Below are 26305 nucleotides of genomic sequence, written 5' to 3'. Positions count from 1 at the left end.
ATTCTTAGAATGGTTTTCTAGTTCTGATAGAAGTGATTAGTTATAAGTATGATACATAATAAAATTAGTCCTACATAAAGTAATATACGATTTACTTATTTTTCAAGACATTTTCCTATTATTATTACTGACGGGATTGTACCTTAGTTTTGACTTTCCGATATTTCGGCACTGTTGCAAGCGCCATGGTCTCGGAGTAACTGAAGAAACTTGCGGGTAATGGCAATCGTAATAAAAGACTATGAAAGAGGGTAGACCGATATGTCTGCCCATAACATCTCACAGCAAGTTTCTTCAGTTACTCCGTGTCCGTGACCATGGCGCTTGCAACAGTGCCGAAATATCGGAAACCTAAAACTAAGATACATGGTAGCAATCCCGTCAGTAATAATAATTATGTTAGTGACCATGAAAGTTTAAAATGTGTAATACATTTTCCTATGTTATTCATACACATAGGTACCTAAAATTTACGAGGGGTGTTCAGAAAGTAATGAAAATGGGATCTTCTTCTTCTTCCTCGTTCCCTCACTGATGAGGATCGCGACCACAGATAGTGTTCCTCCACAGACTGCGGTCATAAGCTGTGTGGACCATTACCAGTTTCTAGTGAAGAATTAAGCTATCTGCCCATTTTTTTCAGATTTTTGTGATGGATATAAAAATCCCATTCTCATTACTTATTGAACACCCCTTGTATATTCGTACTTCATGTTCATTAATACTCAAGTTATAAAAATAAAAAAATTAACAGTATCAAGATCGTTTAATCCCATTTCCCCAGTATGGCACTCAACAAAGTTTATTTTCCCCATTTGCCATGAGATTCTGGTACACCTATATGACCTACTGGATATACGTCATAGCAAAATTCTTCGTGATAAAGTTCTACTACTCACCGCTAGATGGCAGTAGCACAATAAATGTAGTACCTGTTGTAGATAGTACCTCTGCGGGATTCAAACTCACGACCTCTAGCCGTTTTTAAACCACTGCGCCAAATCTGCCTGTGCCTGGACTTATTCAGTAATTCATTGCATTTAACTATCGCAGTAATTCATTGCATTTACTAATATATTAGTTATGTAATTAGTAATTATTTTCAAAATAAAATTGGAAAAACGGTTTAAGAACCGATTTCCTTAGGTACCTACTTCCGAAAATTTTCATGAACGCAATAATTGTTCTAATTTTATTAACTCTATTATTATACCAACTGTCAAGAATTATATTCGAGGACAGCTTGTCGGCCGGTGCGGAAGTTATATTCGGCACTGAAGCTACTTTTCGGAGTTTGGACAGTAAGTAACCGGTTACTCATGACGTGAACAACACTACAAACAAAAATAAAGCGTCCATAATAATTGCAAAAAATATGTAGATTACTCTAATTTTATATTTGGAACACGTCATAAAGCTAATTTTAATTTTATTGACGTGAACTTAATATGAACTTTACACTTATAATTAAAATTAAAATAAGATTGATTCACATTCAATACGTAAAATCCTACGTCATGGAAAGGGTCAAAATCGTCACCAAACAAATGATAACGTAAATATTAGGATAACGTAACGTAACGAAATAGACGTACTTAATATTTTTTCTGAATAGGTAGGTACCTAGGTAAGCAAGTAGGTGTATTTTATTAAACATATTAACTAATATACAAATATTGCCGATTTCCGAAATAGGCAGTATTTTAATACAAAGAATAATAATGTGGTATTGCAACAGATTGGCATTGATTCCAATCCATGAAAACAAACAATGAACAAAAAGATGGGGCTGCTTTTCCCTAGATCTTCATTTATTTATTTATTTATTTATTAGGGACATCAACAGCTTACAGATTTCAATGTAACATTAGACACTTAACACTATGGAAAGCCAATAACAGATATCCACGCAGTAACTTAGTTTAAATTTTGTCTGTGTACAAACAAACATTTGTGAAGAGAAGCTGAGATAAGTTACATAATTTTATTAGTCTTATTACAAACATTTTACAATTAAACTTGTAAAATATTTGCAAAAAAACAGTGCTCATAACCTATTAAATTATACTATAATTACATTCCACATTGTTATTTACCATTTACTCGAACGCCAAATGGAGGGAAGCACAGCAAAGAGCGAGGTTAAACGCTGTCATCAACCTTATCACACAGACAAGGTTGAGCAACGGTTTCTGCGACATGAAATTGATGGTGTACATAGTCATCGTTACATAGTATAAAACAAAGTCGCTTTCCGCTGTCTATCCCTATGTATGCTTATATCTTCAAAACTACGCAACGGATCTTGATGCGGTTTTTTTATTAGTTATTAGATTAAGATATTCAAGAGGTTTTTATGTAAGTAAGTATAACATATTGCACTTGTGCGAAACACGGGCGGATCGTTAGTTAATTATTAAGACATTAATAAACAGAGGAAAGAATACCTTTTTACGGTGTTTCGTTATTGATAATTTGAATTTTTATTTGTTTTTTGAAGTGTTCCTTACTTCCAATGAAAGGGTCTGCTGCACAAAATATTTTATTGTAAAGATTGAGAATCCTGTTCACTATAGAGTGCTTTGCGTACGTGGTAGAAAAGATAGATGTATGAAAGAGACTGGTGTGTCTTGTGCGTCGGACTGGGGTACAGAACGACACCTCCCCCAACAATGGCGGGCAGTCCAGACGTCCGCAGACTACATCGTACAGTAGACCCATATCTAATATCTGTCGACGCTCTTCCAAGGTAAACATGCCGTAGGTCCGACAAAGATCTATATAGGCCACCTTATGATCCGCTTTTTTACATTTGTAATTTAGGTGTTTTATGAACTTTCTTTGTATGCGTTCAATGTTGTTGATATGCACCTTAAAATATGGAGACCAGACAGGACTGGCGTACTCTAATATACTGCGGACAAAAGCAGAATAAACGACCTTTAGAGGATCGGCACTTTTAAAGGGTTGGCATGTACGAAGCACGAAGCCGAGACCGCGATAGGCCTTATTGACTATCGTGTTGATATGATGATTCATGGACATTTTGCTGTCAAAAAATGTTCCTAAATCTCTAACCGTGTCATTTCGCTCGATCACAACCCCATTAAAATTATATGGGAATAGTATAGGTTTCTTTTTTCGTGTGAAACTTATGCTAACGCATTTGCCGATGCTTACCGCAATGTCATTGAGGGAGTAGTAACTGTACAGATTATTTAGGTCCTCCTGAAGACGACGGCAGTCGTCAATGCTCCTAATTCGTGTATAAACTTTTTTATCGTCAGCGTAAAGAATGTAGTTAGAGTTTCTTATATGTGAATGTATATCGTAAATGTAAACGTTAAATAAGAGAGGGCCTAAGTGCGAACCCTGGGGTACGCCCGAGGGTATTGAGATGTAGTTTGATTTGTAACCTCCTAAAACAACTGCCTGGGAACGATTATTAAGGTAAGACTCAACCCATCGAAGTAGATCTCCGTGAATGCCGATGGACTCAAGCTTCAGGAGGAGGATGCGATGGTCTACGCGATCAAAACATTTCTCAAAATCTGTGTAAACAACGTCCACCTGCCCACCCCTGTCCATTTCTGTAAGAATATAGTTAGAGAAGATAGCAAGATTAGATGTTGTTGAACGACCCTTAACAAATCCGTGTTGATTGTGAGGTATGGCATTGCTTACAAGAGGGTAGATATGATTGTACACTAGCTTTTCAAATACCTTACTTATTGTGTTTAGAATGGAAATTGGGCGGTAGTTTTGAATAGCTGTCTTAGGACCTTTCTTGTGCACCGGTATAATGTGGGCCCGTTTCCATAATAAAGGGAAAATGCATTCATCGAGAGATTTTTGAAAGAGTATGGAAACAGGTATGGACATACCATCAGCACAAGAAGCGTAAAATATTGGTGGAATGCCATCAGCGCCAGCCCCTTTGTTTTTATCCAATGACCGCAGCAAAGTTTTAACATATATTGGACCAACAGATATACGTGAGGTATTATCGCATGATGTGAAAGGATTAAGTAGCTGTCGAGAAAAATTAAGGTTACGATCTTTTTTGAAAACACTTTCAAAATAATTATTGAAAGCTGAACAGATGTCATTTCCATCAGTAAATGTAGTATTATTTAAAATGAAAGATTTAGGATAACAAGAAGAACCTCTTTTATTTTTTACGTATGTCCAAAAGTATTTGGGTGCATGTTTAATGATTTCTTCGGCGTTTTTAGTAAAATCTAAGAAACATTTAGACTGTATTCGCTTTTGCCTAGATCTAAGTAAAGAAAATTCATCGTAGTCTCTAGGGTTATTTGTTTTTTTCCATCTCTTATGAACTTTCTTTTTCTCGTGTATAATTTTTATAAGTGCTGTGCTGTACCAATTAGGAAAAGTTGTTTGGTTGACTGAGCGTGTAGACAAAGGGACAAACTGATTAAAACATTCATTTAATTTTTCATAGAAAATATCCACGGCGTCGTCAACCGACTTATCAGACAAAAGATCCACCCAGTTTATGGACTTCAAATAGCTATTAATTTTGGTAAAGTCACATTTCCTAAAGTTTAAGCGGGGTACACGTTTTTCAATTAAAGGTTCAATGTACAAGTCCACTAAAGACACTTCTAAACAAGGATGATAACAATCTTCTTTTACCATTGGGTTTTGGCAATGAGTAACTGATGAAATTATATTGTTACTAAAGCACAAATCTAAAATATTATTCTTATTATTGCTTATAAGGTTATATTGAATTAAATTTAGAAAGCTCATTTCGTCCAAAAAGTTAACCGCAGCTTCATTTAAATTGTGGGGGCATGAGCTTAGTATTTTATAACCATCATATTTTAAACTCCACGTAACGCCTGGTAAGTTAAAGTCACCAATTAAAATAAAATTGTCTAAAGGGAATTTATCAACTAAGTAAACCATATTAGTCTTTATTTGCATTAACCGTGAGCATATTTCAGTCTGATCCGGAGGAACATACGCGACGGCGATGTGTAAATAAGACGTGTGTGAGTTAGACGATGAAGTATCGTGAGTAGGTATAGATATGCAGATAGATTCAAGCATGTCCGTGCGCTGCCACTCGTGATTAAGTTCGGCTTGTAGTTTGCGTTTAACCAAAATCATTACACCACCGCCAGTCTTTTTATTGGTCGCATTGAGGTTGCGGTCGCAGCGAAATATGTCATACCGACTGTCACACAGTTCCGAGTCAAGAATGTCGCTCTGCAACCAAGTCTCAGTAAATAATAGAACATCGTAATCGGTATTTAAAACGTTATTGTGGAATGATGTGCATTTCGTGCGTAAGCCGCGTACATTCTGATAAAATATGTTAAGTTTACTACCAATATATGAAACTCTGTTAGCCATCTTTAGGTAAACTAGACATTTTCAACGTTACAAACACACACCAGTACGTTAATTTACTACTCTTAATTATTGTGTAATCATTACTATTGTATGAATAAAAATGGATGTTGTGCAACAAACCCCCGTAATACATTAAAGGATTATAGCATCGGTTTGATACATAATATATTAATTTTATGTTGGTTTCTTCCTCAGATAGATAAAAGACTAAATAGAAATTAAATATATAAGAGAATATGGTAACTATGCATTGTGCATCGACGTTCGAGCATTTTATAGTAGGCTGAACACTATCATTATAATAGGTATAGCTATGAACACAATATAAACAAAGGATACAAGTACATGGAGGTCTCCTCAATACATTTGGTTTCACTTCAGTTTTTCCAAATCTTTTTGGGTTTTTATGAAAAACGAGGGCGATGTGTCGTTCCGGCGAACGTAGATTTTGCAGTTACGAATCCAAACAAACTGGAACGAAGATTTGGACGCCAGCTCACGGGTCTTCCTGTATAGTGCTTTATAATATGGTGTGAGGTGTTCATTCACGTAGATGCGACGGTCCTCTCCTCCCATCCCTATTTCCTTTGTAGTGAGTGCCTTTTTCTTGCGTATAGCAGATATTATCGAATCCTTTATCAGTTGTGATTTAAACTTGACTATGATAAGCTTCGGATTATTTGATACTCGGGTAGGTACTCTGTGAATGTGAATTATGTCGTCAGCGCACAGTACTAGGCCAAGAACTTGACATATTTGATGCAAATGTTGAGAGAGATTTTCATTGTGTGATTCTGGGATGCCCGAGATTTCCAAATTATTCAGTCGTTCACGTTGCTGTTGAATTTGATACTCCTCAGTTAACTCGCCAAGTTGTTTTTTACATTCAGCCAATTCGTTTTCAGTTGTTTTTAATAAAGTCAAATCCTCTTTCATTAAGTCAACGCAGGATTTAAGATCATTCTGCTCCTTTGACTGGTATTCAATAGAATCCACAATACTGCTTAATTCTTTTTTGAAGTTGGAGTGTTCTTCCTTCATTTTATGCATATCAGTTCTCAATGAGCAGATATCATTTTTTATTTCATTAAGATCAGAGCGCATATCTTTCACATCCTGGTCATGAGCCGTCCGGAAATCTTTTAGGAAAGACATACTTTCCGTCCTAAATTCGGTCATCTCATTTCTCAGATCGTCATCTAATGCATGTTGTTTACGTTTACGCTGCGTGACTTGCGCATCCGAGGATCCCTTCTTGTTCGGCGAATGTACCAAACTCATCCTTATGTTCTGATTCGGACGGGTCAGTATGGGTGAGAACAGTCCACGATGCGTAGTTGAGTGAGATGGAGTAATCTGTACCGCTCGCACAATTTCACAACAGGAGCGCAACGATCTAACAGCCACTGGTAGTGAGTACACCTTAGGACCGTATGTGTACCGTAATAAGCCGCAATTCACTTTGCACACAAATTAATATTTTTGACAGAATTTAGAGCGATGATGCACACGTCCGCTACAAGCGAGCCGTCGCGTACTATATTCTGTACTATACTATCGTAGGTACTTAAGTATCGTGCATGTAACATACCTAATATCGAGAGATAGTACCTATCGACACAATTTTCCTATGGACACAGTTCAACGGTTTTGACATTAAAGGGGAACCTAAAGATAGAGCAAGGTTCCTAGGTTGTGGAACCTAGTGCATCTCACTAACATCGATGGTTGATGAGTATGGGATGTAATTAACATATTTAAAAAAAGTATCCTACATTAATCGAAAACGTCTATTATTTAATAACTAGAACTACCTACCTCCAATTCACTTTACCGGCTTCTATTTTATTTATATTTAATTAGCTTAAAGGAATTGTATAAGTAGGTACATATAGCACAAAGCTTGTATTTTTCCGATACAAACCATGTTTGTAATAAAGTCGATTACTTATGATTGATCTTACGTCTTCATAAAATACATATAATTATTTATTACAATACAATTTATGCTTCTTGAACTCTTTTAAAATAAATCTAAGTTAAAAATATGTACCTACTCTTATAAACTTTTACTTCCACTTTCTAATTACTGTGGTGTACCTACAGATGAATCATCTTTTTAAAACTTATGTATATTCTTACGTAAAAGTTACGTTATCAATAAATCTAGTACCGTAAGTAAGTATAACGTTAAGTGCTTTATAATAATAAGGAAACAATTAGGTACCTACAACGCGTTATTCTATCATACTTTAGAAACTCATGTTTGTCAAGTTATATGTATAAAACTATTATCTTTACAAACATATTAGGGTAAGTATAAGTACTTAGGTTAAATTAACAAAATCGGTGAGTAAAACCACAAAATATAAGTCTTAAAGCCTTCTTAAAACCCAAGTTTAAATACCTAGTGCTCTTATTTTACACCCTTTATTATTTTAACAGCTGCAAAAGTTGAAATATCCTTCCTAAGATATGCATGCATTAGGTAGGTACATATGTAGTTACATAACCTACAAGTAATCGTAAATCTTATGATGCATTCGTCTCTATAACATTAAATAGGTACTAGGTATCTTAGAGAGTTTTGATTCTCCTTACGTTGCGTAGTTTTTAAATTAACGGCAACGAAAAATACCTATTAGGTACTTACTACGGGTGTTCTCTTGGATGGGGCCACCTGCGTGGATACGAGGACCTTCAAGGATAAAATCAAGAATTAGAAGTCATTAATAATCCTTATTTTATTATGAAGCCGGATATCGAGCTTAAATTAATGAATGCCGGTGTATTAATTTTATTGGGTAAAAAGCCCGTGATATATGCAAAACTGTTTCACCATTGGAACCAGTTTCGGGCATTGTCCGAGGTTTTGATGTATCTATGATCGTCTTGAAAGGTAGGTAGGTACATACTATCGTCTGGTACCTACCTCATTCTTCATCACACCTGCCACCTGGCACCTAAACCTAACCCGTCGGGGCCGACCAGTTTGCGAACCCGTCGCATCATAGATTTGCATTTTATTTAAATTTTTCACAATACATATTTGTGGTGCCTTACTTTTAGGGTTCCGTACCTAAAAATCACATAATTTTGTCAGTCAGTCTTTAAAGACCTTTATTCACAGGAACATGGGTAATGTAGAAGGTGAAATTAGTCAAATTAAAATTTAATTTTCTGGTCTACAATATCTACCTTATAAAATAGATTGAAATTGAGATTGAGCCTATTTCAATTACCGCATAATTATTTTGTGAATGATTAAATTTGGCAAAAAGCAATACAAGAACCTTAGATGCTTCAGTCAAACTCGCACTTGACCGTTTTTTTCTCAAGTGATTTTTCTTGGTTTCGTTCATTTTGAGGCTCTACTCGTACTTTATTGTAATTTGTAACAAGTAGCTTTTGACCGCGTCTTTGTCTTTCTATTAGGAAGTTTAATTTGTTTACCAAACAAAACTCGATAGAGAAGTTATAGTCGCACAAAGTTTTATATTTCTGTTCATATTTATTTTCCAAAATAAATTAGGCACTTATGTCCCAGATTCTATCCAACACTTGGTTTCTATAGGAAATCTAACGAATTTCGATCCTACGAGTAGGTCATACCTATTCATCATAAGCTATCTTACCTACTTCTTGTTTTGTTAGGTAGCTACTTACTGTGAAGTTAGCACCTGGTCAACCACCTGGCGACCTTACATTCCTTTGTGTGATGTAAATTTTGAGTTTTTTTTATTAACTAGTTTGCAACTTCCAGCGATATCGGAACTTAAACGGAAGTAATGTAGTTAAGGTCATTTAGCTACTAAAATGACATTCACTATTAGCGACAAAATGCATTGAGATGGCTTTAAGGTATGGGTACCTATAGTAAGCTTGAAAAATAGAGTTTAAAAGAGAAACACAAGATATTTTTACCATAGTAAATTATTTATTTAACAATAGGTGTAGGTACACACACAGTCGATACACGCATATAATATGATTACAACAAAATTAATATCCTATCAAAAACAGTATCACAATACAAATTACCCTACCTACCTACCTAAACTTAATTAGGCAAGTAGAGATTTAAATACTATAATAACGCTATTTCTTAAAAATAGAATGATAATAATATAATAAGACGTTAAGCTCAAAAATGGCTTTCTCTCAGTTGTAAGTTATTGCTGTTTTTGAGCATTTTTGCACATTCTTTGGTTTGTGCGAAGAACTCAAATCCTATATTGCTCCTTACCAACAATAAAACCGGCGAGTATCAACTCTTCTTTCTGATATTACCTAGTACAAAATCTCCTAAGGTACTCTCCTGTAGGCCTAGGATGCGCGCCGTGATAAGCTTTTATCACGCCGTTTTATCGATTTTACGCGATAGGCCCATACATTTGCCGTCTAAAATCGTCAATAAGATTTTATCACGGCGTGCATCCTAGCCCGGCTGGCGGGTGTAACGCGACCAGTGATGTCCGGGTACGGTTTTGGTTAATCGATATCGAGTTTTCTGAACGCACCAACTGTGCCGTACATATCGTTGTCCATAATAGGCGCTGGAGTCGTATTGCTTAAATCTTTCAGGTTTTTCACGTAATCACTGAGATCGTCCACTCGGTTTCTCCACCGCCGAGCTAACGCGTCGATGGATTCTTCCTGGCCACCCCATTCCTCGGGTAGTACCCTGGCTGGAATGTGTTCCAAGAGCTCTTCGACTTTAGAATGGATGTAGTACTGTAACAATTTAAATAGCAATTTATTAGCATACCTACTTATTTAAGTAAACTAAATTACAATAATACGATATCGGACTAATATCAGGTGAGATAAGAATCTTAAGATCGTGTGTTTAATGAAAACAAGAGAATTCCAGTTTAATGAATGATTAATTAACATGCGTTAGTATTTCTTTGTTGAATCTTGAGTCATCAAAATAAATATATCTTAGAAAATAAATAATGTGCAGCTGGGTATTGACTCGCAATTTTTTAAGTAAACGTGATTGCATCACTTACCCGTCGTCGGACCTTCTCGTTGACACAGGAGCGCATCAGCTGAAGTGAGGAAGCAAGGAAAGGGCGCGCTCCCACCACGTGGATCCTCTTCATCCGCTGAGGGTATGCCGCTTGTGCCAAGTAGATACTCCGCCGCACTGCGCTTGCTGCTGCCATCACCTTTGCCGCGAGAGACGCGCGAACGTTTGATACCTAAATAACATAACCAATTTTAGAACTAAACTAGGTTTGACCTTAGTTATTTACTTTGTGGTTGGTTAAGCTAATTAAAATAGGTAAACTCACCTCCCAAATGAAGACGTCACCAGCAATCATCGTTTCATCATGCATTCGCACGTCACTGACGAGTAGAACTGCTCTAGTGGCGTCTGTGATGTCAGCTGAGCTATCCGAATACCCAGGACGAACTCGTGCGATCGTTATACGATAGCCCTCATCAGTCAACTTTGGTAACGGAACTACATCTCTGAAAAAAATTATTGCAGATTATTAATTAGTTAAGTAACCTGCCCCCCTAGACAAAACGCACTTTTTGATCGAATCGAAAATCGAATACGTCAAAACTCCATACAAAAAAGGGACTTTTCGACCACTTTTCGACTGGTTTGTGATTATAATTTGCACTTTGTCTAGACCCACTGAAATACTAAACTGTTTATGGGATTAAATAACCGGAACCTAAACTGGCCCTCCATTAATTCCCGAATGGAAGCAACTCAAAAGTAACCAATTAAGTGGTAGGTAGAGGTACTCACATGAATTTGCAGACCTCGTTGAGTGGAGGAACGCTAAGGGAGGTGTATTCGTAGAGATCTCGGAAGCGCGACCGGGAGAGGAAGAAGGCTTTCAATTTGTTCCTTGCTCGTTCCAAATCCATGCGGCATCCTCGGACGAACATCTCGAGAACTTGTTTTTCTGAAAATAACAAGTGATACTTTTTATTTTACAGTCAATCGTGATTAAGCAAAATCACTTTAATTCTCTCGGAACAATATAATAAATATCATTCTGCGTTACGTCTCTATTGATTAATGAAGATAATTTTAATTTAGTAGATATTAATAGGAATTCTTGTTTATGATAATATTATGGCTTATGTTGGATATCAAGTTAAACAATATACTAACATGTACGTGACGTCAATTGTTACGTAATTAACATAACAAATAATTAAACTGTTACAGCGAGTGAACGATCGAGAACGTCGATGCGCGTGAGACAAGGCAGCTGGTTGTACGTTTAATTACATAATTTAGTCCAATAATTACAGTATCGTACCTACGACTTGTACTGGAACTTCCAATGTAAACCTGTGAGATTGGTTAATTAAATTCATAGGAAACTATCGACAACTTTTCACCCGCCTCTATCGATCACGCGACGCAAGTGTCACATCATTATCTAACCAAGTAGATTGTGAACAATGGCGGAAAATACACAAAAGTTTCATAGACCTATGAGTAGGTATTATAGGAAAAATTACTGTTCTTTCTAGTTGTAAAACTTGTAAACAAAGGAATAATTTAGCAACCTTCATACTGTAGTACGAATGACTTTGCAAGGTTTTACCGTTTGATTCATTTCTTAATGATAAAGTATCAATTAAGACTTGTCTTTGTTTTCTTTTGCTGAAATACCTATAGGTACATCACGTATTTCAGCAAAAGAAACAGTACTTCGCACACCCAGTTAAAGGGTGGCACAACTCAAAATAATCCAAAATTGAGTAGTCCTACTATACCTTCCTATTTTGTGTTAGTGTCCCGAAACCTAAAATTTTTGAAATAAGTAAACTGGATAAAATAGGCAACATTTGTTTAAATGCTATAGAAGTTAACAGTCACAGAACTGTTCATTTATGGTATCTTGGTCAAGGTAGAGTGCGGTAATCCCTACGGCACAACCGTACAGCGTACAGCACAGCAATTAGAATTACGTACGTGCGTAAACATACATTACTGAACTTGTCACCACTGTGGCTGCATTGAAATGGCTTTGTCTATAAACTACCGCTGGGGGCTCGACAGTAGGAAAAGGCTTTGATTAATGCAGAGGATGCCTAATTCGGAACATACAAAGTGTCCTATTATGCCAATTTGATGTCTGTTCTTTGTGTGAAAACTTCCACGTTACTAACAAGACAACGACACACCGCGTTTTACCTTTAGCATTTCAATGTTAGAATAGGCGCACACCGTTGATTTTTCGTCGGCCGATAGTTTAGTCCGGCAGTTGATCAGTATGGGCATGTATGGGAGTGCGCACACTACGCCGATTCGATTTGGTCGATTCTTCATACAATTTAAAATCGGGCACAACTATCGGTCAACTAAAAATCAACGGTGTGCGCCTACTCATAATGATGTTAGTAGAGCAGTGACGTGAAGCAAGTCCTAATGTCATATTATGAAATCTAATATTATATTCATTTACTAAAATCATAAGCAAAAAATTAATATGTCCAGTGAAAATTTTGAATAAAAATGAAACAAAAATTTGGCCAAGCGCTTTTTATCAAAATGATCACAATTTTTTCAGCTTTCAGAAAAATATAAATTCAATGTATAGGAGAATACGGAACCCTCTGTGACTTTCAACTCACACTTTATCAGTTTTTAATAACATTCAAAATATTCGCAAAATGAGACCTGTTTCTACACACGCGGATAATTCGCCGCTCCATCAATTCCAGTCCAAAAGGAACGTCACCGCATCACGTATCAAAGGTCACCAAACTGGTACCACGGACTCCACCTGTTACCAACATAACTGCTGAATTATGTGATAGGTAAAAGATTATGTCCTGGTGGTTGTTGAGTAAGCAGACCGGTTTCATTGTGCCGGTTTGCACACAGTCGACCGGCTAGGCTACATTAGACTGTTTACTAGGAAGCTGAAGGTGCAATGGGACTAGATCCACCAGTGAGATGATTGTTCATTGTTATGCTATTAGTTAAGCAAATTAGATAATCCAAATAGAACAACTCCTAATAGTAATCGCCATTTAAACAAAACGAGCACCAGACGCATAATGCGATCTACTATGACACTCCTGCCTGCTAAATGAAAATTAAACAATAGACAAAGCTGTGAAGGCTACTCAGGTCAGCATACCTAATTTGGGTTGGGTAGGTTAAGTAGGTACTTTCTGAGTTTTCTGACACACTCACTCGGACCACAAAGAGTCTTTTTAAAACACCATTGCTTACATACAGACAGACCTTCAGAAGGCCACAAAATACACCCTCTCTGAATGTTGATGAAGTGATGCTTTTGTGATAAAGCTCCCCAGAATAACTAATTTTAATGACTTAATTGATCGACCGCAAAGAGTGCGTTTTGCGAAAGTGTTGTTTGCTGTGAATTTAAACTTGCGGTCGTGCTTGAAATCACTAAAATACAAGATTGGCACAGGCGGTGATGCAAGAAAACAGGAGCGGAATGGAAATTGTATCGCAACTGACTCCGTGGCTGCAGCTGCAGGCTCGAGACGTTGATTGGCCGGAAAATTAGTTAATTTAAGTACCTACATTAAATTAAAAATTACATGGGTTTTTTTAGATTGCTACGCGATTTCAAGTTTTCTTGGTGGACGCACTATTTTTGCACGTAACATGGTGGAAATTCGATCATCACATTAGCGAGTTTCATTTAGCACATGTCTGTGAGTTTACTTATTAGAGATGGGTATTAACGTCTCTTTTAAACAAATATTGCCCTGCAAGTTAGCATGTCCGTGTAAGGAATTTGTGAGTTTTGTGACGTGTGAGTTGTTAGCTACTGTTCCACTGAATTACAATACAGTAAATCAAGCGGAGCCTTCACATTGAACTTGCGTTATTTGCCTCGGTAATGGTCAAATACTTACAACAAGTTAATGTATGAGTTATTGTATGAGTGTTTATTATATCGTTTTGTATACGTAAGTAGTCTTGCATTGCATCTTTTTAGAGATCTTTGATCTCCCGTGTTCGGCTGACGCGCGCGCGCCTACACACGCGGCCGCGTGGTTCATAAACATTAGCAGTTTTTCGCATAAGTAATTTTGATTTTTAAAGATTACAAATGTTTTTATTATACATGTAAATTTTTTAATATGAAAAAATACTCATACATAAAAATGCCCAGTCAATACCAAACATTTTTAAAAGGTTTGTTTAATATGGTACGGAACCCTAAATAAAACATTACCGTAGGCTAATTCTGCGATGTCATAATTTGTAACTGGTTTCTTGTTTCCGCTTTGCACTTCCCGTTTATGATAAACAGGCAGTTAAGTTACTTCCGATGCCAGTATACCTACCTACAGTAAAGACTTATTATTAACAAAGAGACCAAATAAATAAGCTTACTAAAATCGAAAATTAGTTTAATCACATACTTAGAGAGCTTCCCTGCTATTTGTTACAGGACGCGATTTGCAACCAAGCATGAATAAAATTATGTATGCAAATTAGTGTCCGACCGAAATTTCGGTTTCGGTTTCGGTTTCGGCCAGTTTCGGCCAAAAAATCAAGTTTCGGTCCGAGTTTCGGTTTCGGCCAAAAACGGCCGAACCTTTCGGCCGCGCCGAAACTTACAACATCGTACCTTAGGGTAGTTAAATTTTCAAACAGAACCTCTGTAACTGTGCTGAAATTTCATTGTGATAAATCTTTGAAAGTAGAAACCTGTAATTATAGGTCGGCGAGATATTAATTTTAGAAAAAAATGGGCTTACTATAGGTCTACCAGAATCTCATGGGAAACAAAAATATTGGAAAAGTGTGTTTTTCATATGGCAATTGTCTATGGTTTAATTGTCACCTGTCAATGAAAATTATGAAATCTGTCAGCCGCTGCAAAAAAATTGTAATCTCTTCTTGACTATTTCTTATTTTTGTGAAAAAGTCGAAAAAGCTCAAGCAGGTCATATTGTTTTCAATGTGAATTGTAAAATAAGGCATTTATTCAAAGTCAATCTTTGATTCTAAAGCGCGTCGTCGAGTTGACAGTAAGTTGGACTGAAATGTTTTGATACATTTAGTTTATTACCCAACTGCTTCAGAAGGAGGGTTATGTTTTTTATTATATTATTCTTACTTAATAGCTGCTTTATCGGGGTTTTCAGGTATATCTCACAAATTGGTGCAGAGGAAAATGTTATGACCATGTAAAGAAAAATGAAAAAGATTTCATCAAGCAAGATTGAATAATGGAGAAGTTTCCAATTTTTTTCTTTAAATAAACTTGAAATAAATATAAGTAAAACTAATAATAATTGTGAAAGAATCATGAAAATATCTCTACAAATGAATAAGTTACAGGGCCCTAAAGTTGCGCATAACTATTCACGCCATTTTAATCGGTGTATTCACGACAGTCATTCGGAGTACAAACAGTAAATCACCCCTAATCCGGTGCTGTTGACAGATCCATTTTTTTAAAAATCTAGCAGTTTTTAATTTTTCAGCTAGAGTCACTCGAGATTCTTTCTTAGTAAAATTTTGTAACCTTTTTAAATATCCCAGACCTGGCCATATACAAAAAGAACGGCACCGCCTGTTTCAGTTCCACGCGAAAATATGTAGGTAATTTAAATAATTAATTTCCCAGACATTTCTTGATCGATTTAAAAAAAAATCACCGTCTTTTTAGTTTTAGTATATATTTTAATCCCATTCAGAGAAATGTAGTGTTTTTAACATCAGGAAACTTCTCCATTGAAATGCTGGAAGAGCAATTTATTTACAATACCTCTTTATCTTGATCATCTATTGAAGAACAAGAAATGCAATTGGAGTTCTTAGAATCGTTTTCTAGTTTTGAATGAAGTGATAAGTTAAAAGTATGATTCATAATAAAATTAGTTACTTAAAGTAATAATTATACGATTTATTTATTTTTCAAGACATTTTCCTATGTTAAAAACCCTATGTATAACAACATTCTTCATATACATTCCTACCTAAAATGTATACTCGTACTTCATGTTCACTAATATTAAAGTCATAAAAGTAAAAAATTAAACAATATCAAGATCGTTTATTCCAATTTCCCCAGTATTGCTCTCAACAAAGTTTATTTTCCCTATTTGCCATGAGATTCTGGTACACCTATAACATTTTTTCGACTTTTTAAGGACTTTTTTTATTCTATAAAAGGTTCGGTTTCGGTTTCGGTTTCGGCCGAAATTACAATGAAACCGAACCTTCGGTTTCGGTTTCGGTTTCGGCAAAATAACATGTTTCGGTCGGTCACTAATGCAAATCCTCCTAGTCTAGACTACATCCATACAAAAAGCCAATATTAGGATTATTAGCTCTTTGATTGTTTATCTTTTTGTTTTAGATCGGGACTTTTTCTTATTTGTGTACCGTGTGATGCCATTAAAACAGTGGACTGACCGGATAATTACTGATTTTAAAGCAAACATGCATAATTTGAATTTTATAGGTTCAATTGGGTACACAAAACTATTTAATTAGTGTACAAAAACTATAAAGAAACAACAAACCAAAATCAAAGGGCAAATAAATCGCAGAAAGAGCTCTCCCACACATTTTTGTATGATATCTTATTTTATCTAAATTCATATCAATTTTATACCGCCTACTTTATTCTCAGTTTGGCCCTAAGGTTGAATGGAGGAAAATACCGAAAGGCATTAAGTCCGCCTTATTTACACTGTTCTATGTGCATGTAAGTTTGAAATAAATAGTATTGCTGAAAAACACCATTATACAAATCAAATCAAAATAGAAGAAAGGATAGAGAAGTTGACCTACATTCAACACAAACTACTTAATTTTGTTGTTGGTCACGTAATGTTTTGTAAGGGTAATGTATTGAACTAGTACCTACCTCATTTATTGCTAGTTTAAAATAAGATCAAACGTATGATATTGGTATTAATATTAAGAAAATTATACTATGTTTATCAATTTAATTAAATTGGTTGGTAATGGTGATAGATGATTGTTAGCCAATGCCTGCACGCACTGTAAAGATGCAAAATGAGGCGAAGGCCCTCTAGCCAAGTGATGTTGTAGTTATGGTAACATTATAGTTAACGTGTGACACTAAAATTGTATGGTCATTAATTAGTCAGACATTTACACTAATATTAATAATTTGCATTGAGTCAGAGTTCCCGTAGAGTCGAGGGTTGCGTTTCTTTAGAATGGCTTTTATTACTTAGTTCATTCATACTTGCAAATTGGTTTCCATAAAGGATTACACATTATTGGTTTCCACAAGGAGGACAATTAGAATAAGTTCATTAACCATTGTGAACTTTAAAAAATTCCATCTAAGAGCTATTTATTGATAAATAATTTATTAATTTGCTGTTCATCTGTTGTTTTTTGTTTGTCTGGCACCGACATTAACTAATTTTATCGACCGATGTTTGAATTTAGTGTTAAGGAAAAAGGAGCCCATTTTTTTAAACAATACCTTATATAATTATGTTAATCTTGGGAACGTGTTTATAATTTTGAGAGACATTTACGAGTAAAATGTTAATATTGAACACTTTAATTTAGTAACTAGCCCAGAACAGACAGTGAAACGCAACTGCAACGAAACTGCAACTTCCTGATGATTCTGATGAATGAAACTGAAACTGAAAGTTTCAAACTGGTCGCGTCATGTGTCATGGTCTCTCAACGGACGCTATGGCAGAAACTTAGATGCAACTCAAAAGTAACTAGGAGTTGCAGTTTCGTTGGAGTTGCGTTTCACCGTCTGTTTTGGGCCTAATTGGTGAAAAAGAGGACTATACAACTATATTATAACTGGTTATTATGTTATAATATCTTTCTAAAGCTCTACGAATTCTACGATGCTGAGATTGCTGAGGTAGGGTAGGTATTATATCAATCAAGGCTACACGATCAAAAAAAAACAGGATCAGGAAGACTTTTGTTAAAAGACCATTAACTTATTCTGCAATAAATATGTATATTTACTACAATTTGCAAATTCGTTTATTCATGTCGATTGACGACGTCACAGAAAACTATTTTTGTTTTTTACAATACACAAGAAAACCTGCAAGATATTTATGCGTAGTCATTATGGTAATTATGTATTTAAATCAGTCTGTCTGATATACTCGTAGTTAATCTACCTATTCGTATTTATTTATTAATATATTAAGTAAAACAACAATACACACTGCTGATTATAAAAGTGCCATAAATAAATAAATAAATTCCTTTTAATTATAACAATACATATAAGGATCGCGACATCTACTTAATAGAGATTTTAATTAGGGATTTTTAAATGAGGTTTTGTTTTATAAAGTCGTAAAAATGTACGATTACCTGTGCAATTGAATTGTGCGTAGAGTTTAAAAGCCGACTGCCAAAAATATGTAGACTTAATTCGCCCATTGGTTGACTGGGTGAGATTATTGAGAATGCCTCGTGTACATGCGTGTCGTGTAAAACATCTTATGACTTTTTTACTTGTTGAAATTAATCACGTAACGTCACTTGCAGTATTGATTTATACAGCAAAGAAAAATTTCGCGACCTAATCAATTTGTTTGACCTTATTAAAATTAAATGAGTATTGCCTACCTACGCTGTCTGGCTCGGGCAAGTAGGGCGAGGCGGCGAGCATGCTTCGTAGGTCCCGGACCCCTCTCTCCAGGTCCCCGGGTCCTTCCCCAAGCTCCTGCTTGATCACCTCGGCCTGCTTCAACGACGGTCCTTCGAGAAACGCCATCACTGCACTGAAACTGAGCAAACTAGCGAATGCGCACGCGCTCTGACGCAGGGCAAAACTGCGAGCGTTTCGCGAACGACAGCTTTATAAACAAGCCTCGATTAGAAAAGGTAAGGACGATTAAAGCCGCGTTCATACAGGTGTCACTTTGAGCTTAGTTTTTAAATTAATTAAAGCAATAAAAGTTGTCTAATTTCAGATCTGAGGAAACTAGATTTTGAAGGTCGGTGATCAAAGTGGACTCCAAGCGACAATGGTGTACTTTGTCAAATTGTCACCCATGCTGTATAAGAAGTTCACTTTGATCACCAAGGTAATCTTGGAAATAGACCGTTTTGAAAGGTTTTTGGCCACGTAAGCGTCAGTTTGAAAATAGATCAAAACTTGCTTTTCTTATAATTTATTCGCTCTACATTATTAATATTTTTATTTTTGGTCTCGTGGTGCGAGTATACTAACTTTGTGTTATGTTTTATGTATCATTTTTAAGTGATTACTATTATAATAGAGACGATAAATTGTAATACTAGTTAACCTTTGTAGAGTCACGTAGAAGAGCATGGGGCATGCTAAAATATGTGACATGTGTTAGCAGTTTAGCACCCAACAAAATTAATAATACCTTTGTAATAAATGCGCAATGCTTTCTTGTCAATAATTTAAAAATAATAGTTTATTATGGTCTATGTAACGCTTATGGGCCGGAAGACGTAGCGTGGGCAGGCTTCCCACTAGGTGGACCGACGATCGTGCGGTCGCGGGAAGAGCTTGGATGCGGGCAGCGCAGGTACTTATGGAAATCCTTGGGGGAGGCCTTTGTCCAGCAGTGGACGTCATTTGGCTGAAACAAACGAACGAACGAAGGACTAAGCTAGCCCAATGAAATACATTATAATTTGTAAGATACCGGAACATGAGCCACGCAAGGTCCACGGAAACGCACTTAGCTAGTTATTTTGGATAATAAAACTTACTCATTAAAGAATGTTGAAAATAATCTTCTTGCATTCTGACGAAAACATTTTTGTTGTAGTTATTTTTTTAAGAGAGACACGTTGAATAAAAGTCAATAGTGTGCACTGCACTTTATAAACTGAACAACTTCGTATTATTAATATTTAAAAACGAATGTATTAGCAATCGGCTGTAAATCAACTTTTTAGGATGGACTTAACAGTATTTTGTGATTATTTAAGTTTATTTAAGTAGGTTTATAAAAGCATTTTCCACTACCAATGCCTTGGGAACTTCGTCCATCCCATAGATAGGGGCACATGATAGAGTTTCTTCTACCTGTCTGTTATGTTTACTTTTGCTTTACTACCTACAATGCTGCAATGACGAGGTATAATATTTATGACATCTCGTAGACTGCACCATGCACTCTAAACTAATAAGTCGGCCATAATAATAACTATAGAGGTAGAGTCGGGCAGTTAATGAGTATAAAAGTGCGCACATTACACCGATTTGGTATTGGCCTATTCCTCATACAAATTAGAAGCCAATTCTAACTAGTTAATCGGCCGATAAAAACTCTACAGTCCTCCTAACGGTAAAAGCTTAATAAATTAAATTAAACTAACAGCCAGCAAAAGCTTGGAGAAGCGTATATCTCCTACGAACCCTATTTTTTATTTACTTGTATAAATTTGATCGATAATCTTGCAATTAAGTTTTATGACTTTTTATGGTACTATAATTACACATATTAAATTAATGCGGTGGTCCTACCACAAAATTGGGAGGTTCCAAAATGTTAATTACCTACAATATCATTTTTCCAAAAGGCCAGTCACCTTCATAGACTACAAGTCTGCCCATAATTTTATAGCAATCTTGAAATCTTGATTTTTTCAAAACTGGTTTTAAATTTTTGTGTGGATCATTATGATTTTATCAAAAATACGTGGTAAGTTTCTTAAGTTACAAGATCCACAATGTCCACAATGTACCTACTTAACCAGTTATTTATTTGTTACTTGTGTAAGTAGTTATTTTTACCTTATGTCTAATTTTTCACCCTACTTAAAACTAACAAGAGTGAGACTTTTTGAAGTAAATAAGATGTTACAACATTAACACATGAGCTATTATTCATTATCTCTTCTGATTTAAATAGTTCCACTAACCTACCTAGGTAGAGCAAAAACGCCAAAGTTAAGTAAATTTACGTTGGGTTATAAAATATGACTATTCATTATTCTTTACCATCAATGTAAAAATTCATAATTTTTTGTAGGAAAGTAAATACCTAATATTCATAACAATTAAAAATTACCTTTTTTGACGCAAATGTATTTGATCCTGTTAACTTTTAACTTTTAATTTCGCGCCAATTATATTACCAGTGAAAACAGCGCCATCTGCTGTCTAATAGTGAAACTACTAAAGTGTAAAAATATCTCTAGCAGCGCCATCTAGTGTACAGTAGAAAAAGATTCTTTTTTTAAGCAGACTGTATTTACAGCTTGGACTAACTCTTTTTAGCCAATCACGTGTACTAAATAGCGACGCCCATTGCTCTATTTGCTGAAATAAAAGTAAAACTGACATTTGTCAAACGTCAAACGTCAAACTTCTACGATGTTCGATTTTCGAATTTCAACGGAAAACACTCGACTGGGTTGATTTTGGCAACTTGAAAACGATTTTCATGAATGTGTATTTTTGTGGAATAAGCATGGATATTATTATAAATATAAATTAAAACTGTCTTAGTTACCATGGAACCTTCGAAGGAGGCTATTGCAGTGCGGATCACCCGCCTCAATCGCCAAATCTTGGGCAAAGTGACCAGTGGTTCTAGCAAACTGAACAAAAAGACAATAGATCGTGAAGCTCTGTTGGATGCCCTTACAGTTCTTTATGATGAGTGCAATGATGATCCAGTTAAGAAAAGCGACGACCTTGTTAAAACCTTTGTGGACAGATGTGAGTACAGTTGCACCTGCCCCTACGCCCACATTGCTTTTGTTTTGATTTGATTTGTCAACAGTAATTTAACTGTTGCTTACTATTATTCTAGATCGCAGTACACTTGCCGAATTACGCAGAACTAGAGTATGTCTCTCAGATTTTGAGATTTTACAAACTATTGGCAGAGGCCACTTTGGTGAAGTCCATGTGAGTATATCAACATACTTTGTTTACTTATTCATGATAAACAAATATTGAGAATACAGTTAAAAATCTAAGCACTGATGATGTAGTTAATTGACCAATTTTAATTGAAACTGTTGAGAAAGGTGTTAAAGATTGCAAATATTTTTAATTTAACAAAATAATATCTATTTCTTTTGCAATTATAATTATTTTGAGTACCACTGTATCTTTAGATGGTCCGTGAGAAAGAGACAAGCGATGTGTATGCAATGAAGACCATGCGCAAGGAGGAGGCGCGCAAGAGAGCCACCGCTGAGGATGAGCGAGATGTTCTGGCGAACGCCAACGGGCCCTGGATGCCACGCCTGCAATATGCTTTTCAGGTACTATAGTAAATAATATTAGTACAGTTCAATAGTGTTTACCTTGATCTGCTGTTGTCCATACATTAGCTTAGTAACAGAGTAAATACAAATGAGTAGGTCATCTTCTTAGAAACGCACGGGCGCGGTTTGTATGTGAGCGCGCCAACACGTATGCGGCGACAAAATTTAGCGGTGATTAGCGGTAAGCCAGTCGTGGTTGCGCCGAATTTTGTCAGTGTGTGCGTGCGCGCCGCATACGTATAGTGGCGCGCTCACATACAAACCGCGCCCGTGCGTTTCTATGAAGATGCCCTACTCATTTGTATTTACTCTGTTAGTAAGATAGCCAGTATGCACCCAGTACAAGTTTCTATAAACCCTTGTCTTAAGTCAGCTAGGTCCTTTCTGTACCCCACCCTGATGATTGACCTCTCAACTGTGGCTAATACCAGCTCCAGGATCAAACTGGCAAAAACTACTGAATAAATCAGCCAAAGTTAAGATGTTTTGCAACTGATATTTATTTTTGTAAGATAATTATCAAAAACCAAATTCAAATCACACAACAAACACAAACATTATGTTCTTTTAAATGTAGCCTTATTATTCAGATCAGCTCACCTTTTTCATATTAGGGTTTATGTAGATAATAACATTCAAATAATATCCCGATCCAGGATAACAGCAACCTGTACCTAGTAATGGAGCTGTGCTCGGGCGGCGACCTGGCCGGGCTGCTGGCGCGCCGCAGCCAGCCGCTGGCCGAGCGCGACGCCGCCTTCTACGTGGCCGAGACCGCGCACGCGCTCAAGGCGCTGCACGGCATGGGCTACGTGCACCGGGACATCAAGCCGCACAACATCTTGCTGGACAGGTGCGTGCTTGACGCTAGACTTGTCGCTGGTGGTCGTTAGCCAGCCGCTGGCCGAGCGCGACGCCGCCTTCTACGTGGCCGAGACCGCGCACGCGCTCAAGGCGCTGCACGGCATGGGCTACGTGCACCGGGACATCAAGCCGCACAACATCTTGCTGGACAGGTGTGTGGTTGACGCTAGACAGACTTGTCGCTGGTGGTCGTTAGCCAGCCGCTGGCCGAGCGCGACGCCGCCTTCTACGTGGCCGAGACCGCGCACGCGCTCAAGGCGCTGCACGGCATGGGCTACGTGCACCGGGACATCAAGCCGCACAACATCTTGCTGGACAGGTGCGTGCTTGACGCTAGACTTGTCGCTGGTGGTCGTTAGCCAGCCGCTGGCCGAGCGCGACGCCGCCTTCTACGTGGCCGAGACCGCGCACGCGCTCAAGGCGCTGCACGGCATGGGCTACGTGCACCGGGACATCAAGCCGCACAACATCTTGCTGGACAGGTGTGTGGTTGACGCTAGACAGACTTGTCGCTGGTGGTCGTTAGCCAGCCGCTGGCCGAGCGCGACGCCGCCTTCTACGTGGCCGAGACCGCGCACGCGCTCAAGGCGCTGCACGGCATGGGCTACGTGCACCGGGACATCAAGCCGCACAACATCTTGCTGGACAGGTGCGTGCTTGACACTATAGTCTGATCACTGAACACGTAGAATTTTGTCCGATGACCCCAAGCTAGCCATCCTTATCGCTCCTTATGCTGTGCGACGGGCGCCCGCAGTGAGTGTGCGAGCGCAACAGCAACATAATTACGCGCGAGCGATAAGGGTGGCTAGCTTGGGGTCATTGGACAAAATTATACGTGCTCGGAGAACGGGCTTTAGACGCATTTGTCGCTGGTGGAGCGTGACCGCCATCTACAAAGCTGAGACCGCGCCCTAAGGATGCAGAATTAGTAGTTTGGTAAAATTCCCAATCCAAACTCCAAAGCATGGTTAGCGCGTAAGGTATAGTATTTCACATTCAGCCAGTGGCGGCGTAAGGCGTAGGCGACGTGGGCCACCGCCTACGGCCTCGCGGAACAAGGGGCCTCGCGCATCAAAAATTTTGAAACATTGACTATTAAATATAAATTATTGATAGCTAAACAATGTAGATATTTTTTTTTTCCAAACAAATTCAGACACAAAATTAAGCAACAACACGGTTTTAAGTGACAAACATTATTCTTTGGCGCAATATTCCTTTAAAAATAATCACTGAATCAAGAAATCAGAAACTGTCAATGAATAGACCATTGACCCGTTTTTTTATTATTTCATAAAATCCGTCTTCAGGTCGCCACAGAACAAGGCCTCGCGAAATCTGTCTTGCCCACATCAAATTTAGGTCTTGCCCCGCCACTGCTGATTCAGCAATGTGCCTTCCTCACCCCTGGGCCACACACATCGCGATTCCGGGCGCCATTGATTTGATATTGGAACGAAGGTTTGCGACTAAAAAAGCACCAAAGTATACGTGAATACTTGGCTACACGCATCGGAATAGCGCGAAGCTTCTGGTTATCGAATTTGTGTATGGTCCAGGGGTCATACGAAGCTTAACCTTTAACTGGTGACATGGTTTTTGTGTAACGTAACTGGTGACGTACGGTCTGAGAGGCCGCTACCGTATCAAGACTGTAGCATAGAAACTAGGTAAGGTAGCATACCACAATCTTTAAAAACAGATTATTAGCATAAAGAAGAATTAAATTGAAATAAAATAATAAACTCTAAATATCATTTTTAATGCAGAACTTGCTGTTAAATTATATGTAGTAATAAAAATTAAAAAACTAGAGATGAGATCGATAATCGCAAACAAATAAATTTAAATCAACAAATTATAACAAAATTAGTATTTTTTATTATAGTTTGAATAATAATCAATTTTAAAAAACCTATCACACGTAGGTAACCTATCATTTTAGAAAACTGGCAGTGGTGAAACTTTTGTATTTTTTATTGGCTGTCAGGGCATTTATTGTTTGGCATAAAGGTGGACCGTCATTTTCACTTTCTGACTGATTCTCGTCAATTGGTCCTTTATCTTCAAAAACACTTTCTTCGGCTTCCGAATCATGGTCACTTTGCTCCAGAACGATGTTTTCAGGAACATATTCGGCTTCCGACCCAATTGCGTCTTCCTTTTCGAGATATTTTTCAAATGGCGAATTTTCAAGTTGTTTCATAAAGTATGGCACTATATTCCCAACTAATGATCATACGCTCCTTTTTTGGAGTTATTTAAGTATCAATTGCAAGTAAAAACTGTAAAAATACGAAAAAACTGTATGAAAAAAATGTCACGTAACTGGTGACATGCGGTCTGAGAGACCGCTGCTGAACTTTACATCGATGTAACTTGCCGATTTGGAGCTGAATGATGCAAATATCCTTATCTACGGCGTAGACACAACTTAACTCGAAGCTACTGAAGCGGTGAAACATTTTTTTTTTTTTTTTTTTTTTTTTTTAAATCTTTGGACAATTTCACACAGCGCCAGCTAGCCCCAAAGTAAGCAACTTAATGCTTGTGTTATGGGTGCTAGCTTAACGGATATACTACTTATATACTTTTTTTTTTTAAACATTGGAAGTACGGGGAAGGGGGTGAAAGATGTTTCACTGACGCCGCCCGGCCTGTGAGACCGCTTGTCACCAGTTAAAGGTTAAGAGGCACGTTTCACAAGCCGACTGTTAAAAGGTGAACGTAAGCCTAGGCGCAGACCATTGACTTTTAGTTGGCTGATAGTTGGGTCGGGCTGTTAATCAGTATGGAGATGTTTGAAAGTGCGCACATTACACCGATTTG

At 37.3% G+C, this 26305-nt stretch overlaps 2 protein-coding genes across 2 annotated transcripts; one reads left to right on the top strand and one right to left on the bottom strand.

The window, feature by feature from the left end:
* Positions 1-9300: 9300 nt before the first annotated feature.
* Positions 9301-19183, bottom strand: LOC135082037 (retinol-binding protein pinta-like). The gene is made up of 5 exons (XM_063976786.1): positions 18971-19183; positions 11156-11315; positions 10686-10866; positions 10401-10592; positions 9301-10119 (listed from the first exon to the last, which is right to left on the bottom strand). The coding sequence occupies exons 1-5, from the start codon at positions 19116-19118 to the stop codon at positions 9877-9879; spliced, it is 924 nt and encodes a 307-aa protein (XP_063832856.1). The 5' UTR covers positions 19119-19183; the 3' UTR covers positions 9301-9876.
* A 2550-nt stretch (positions 19184-21733) lies between these two features.
* Positions 21734-23612, top strand: LOC135082146 (probable serine/threonine-protein kinase ndrA). Its single transcript, XM_063976896.1, has 4 exons — positions 21734-22052; positions 22147-22244; positions 22457-22606; positions 23266-23612. Exons 1-4 carry the CDS (start codon positions 21845-21847, stop codon positions 23500-23502), a joined length of 693 nt encoding a protein of 230 aa, XP_063832966.1. The 5' UTR covers positions 21734-21844; the 3' UTR covers positions 23503-23612.
* The last annotated feature ends 2693 nt before the right edge of the window (positions 23613-26305 follow it).

This window comes from Ostrinia nubilalis, chromosome 21, assembly GCF_963855985.1.
Source record: "Ostrinia nubilalis chromosome 21, ilOstNubi1.1, whole genome shotgun sequence".
In the NCBI taxonomy this organism is placed as follows: Eukaryota; Metazoa; Arthropoda; class Insecta; order Lepidoptera; family Crambidae; genus Ostrinia; species Ostrinia nubilalis.
This window is presented reverse-complemented; position numbering and strand designations above follow the sequence as displayed.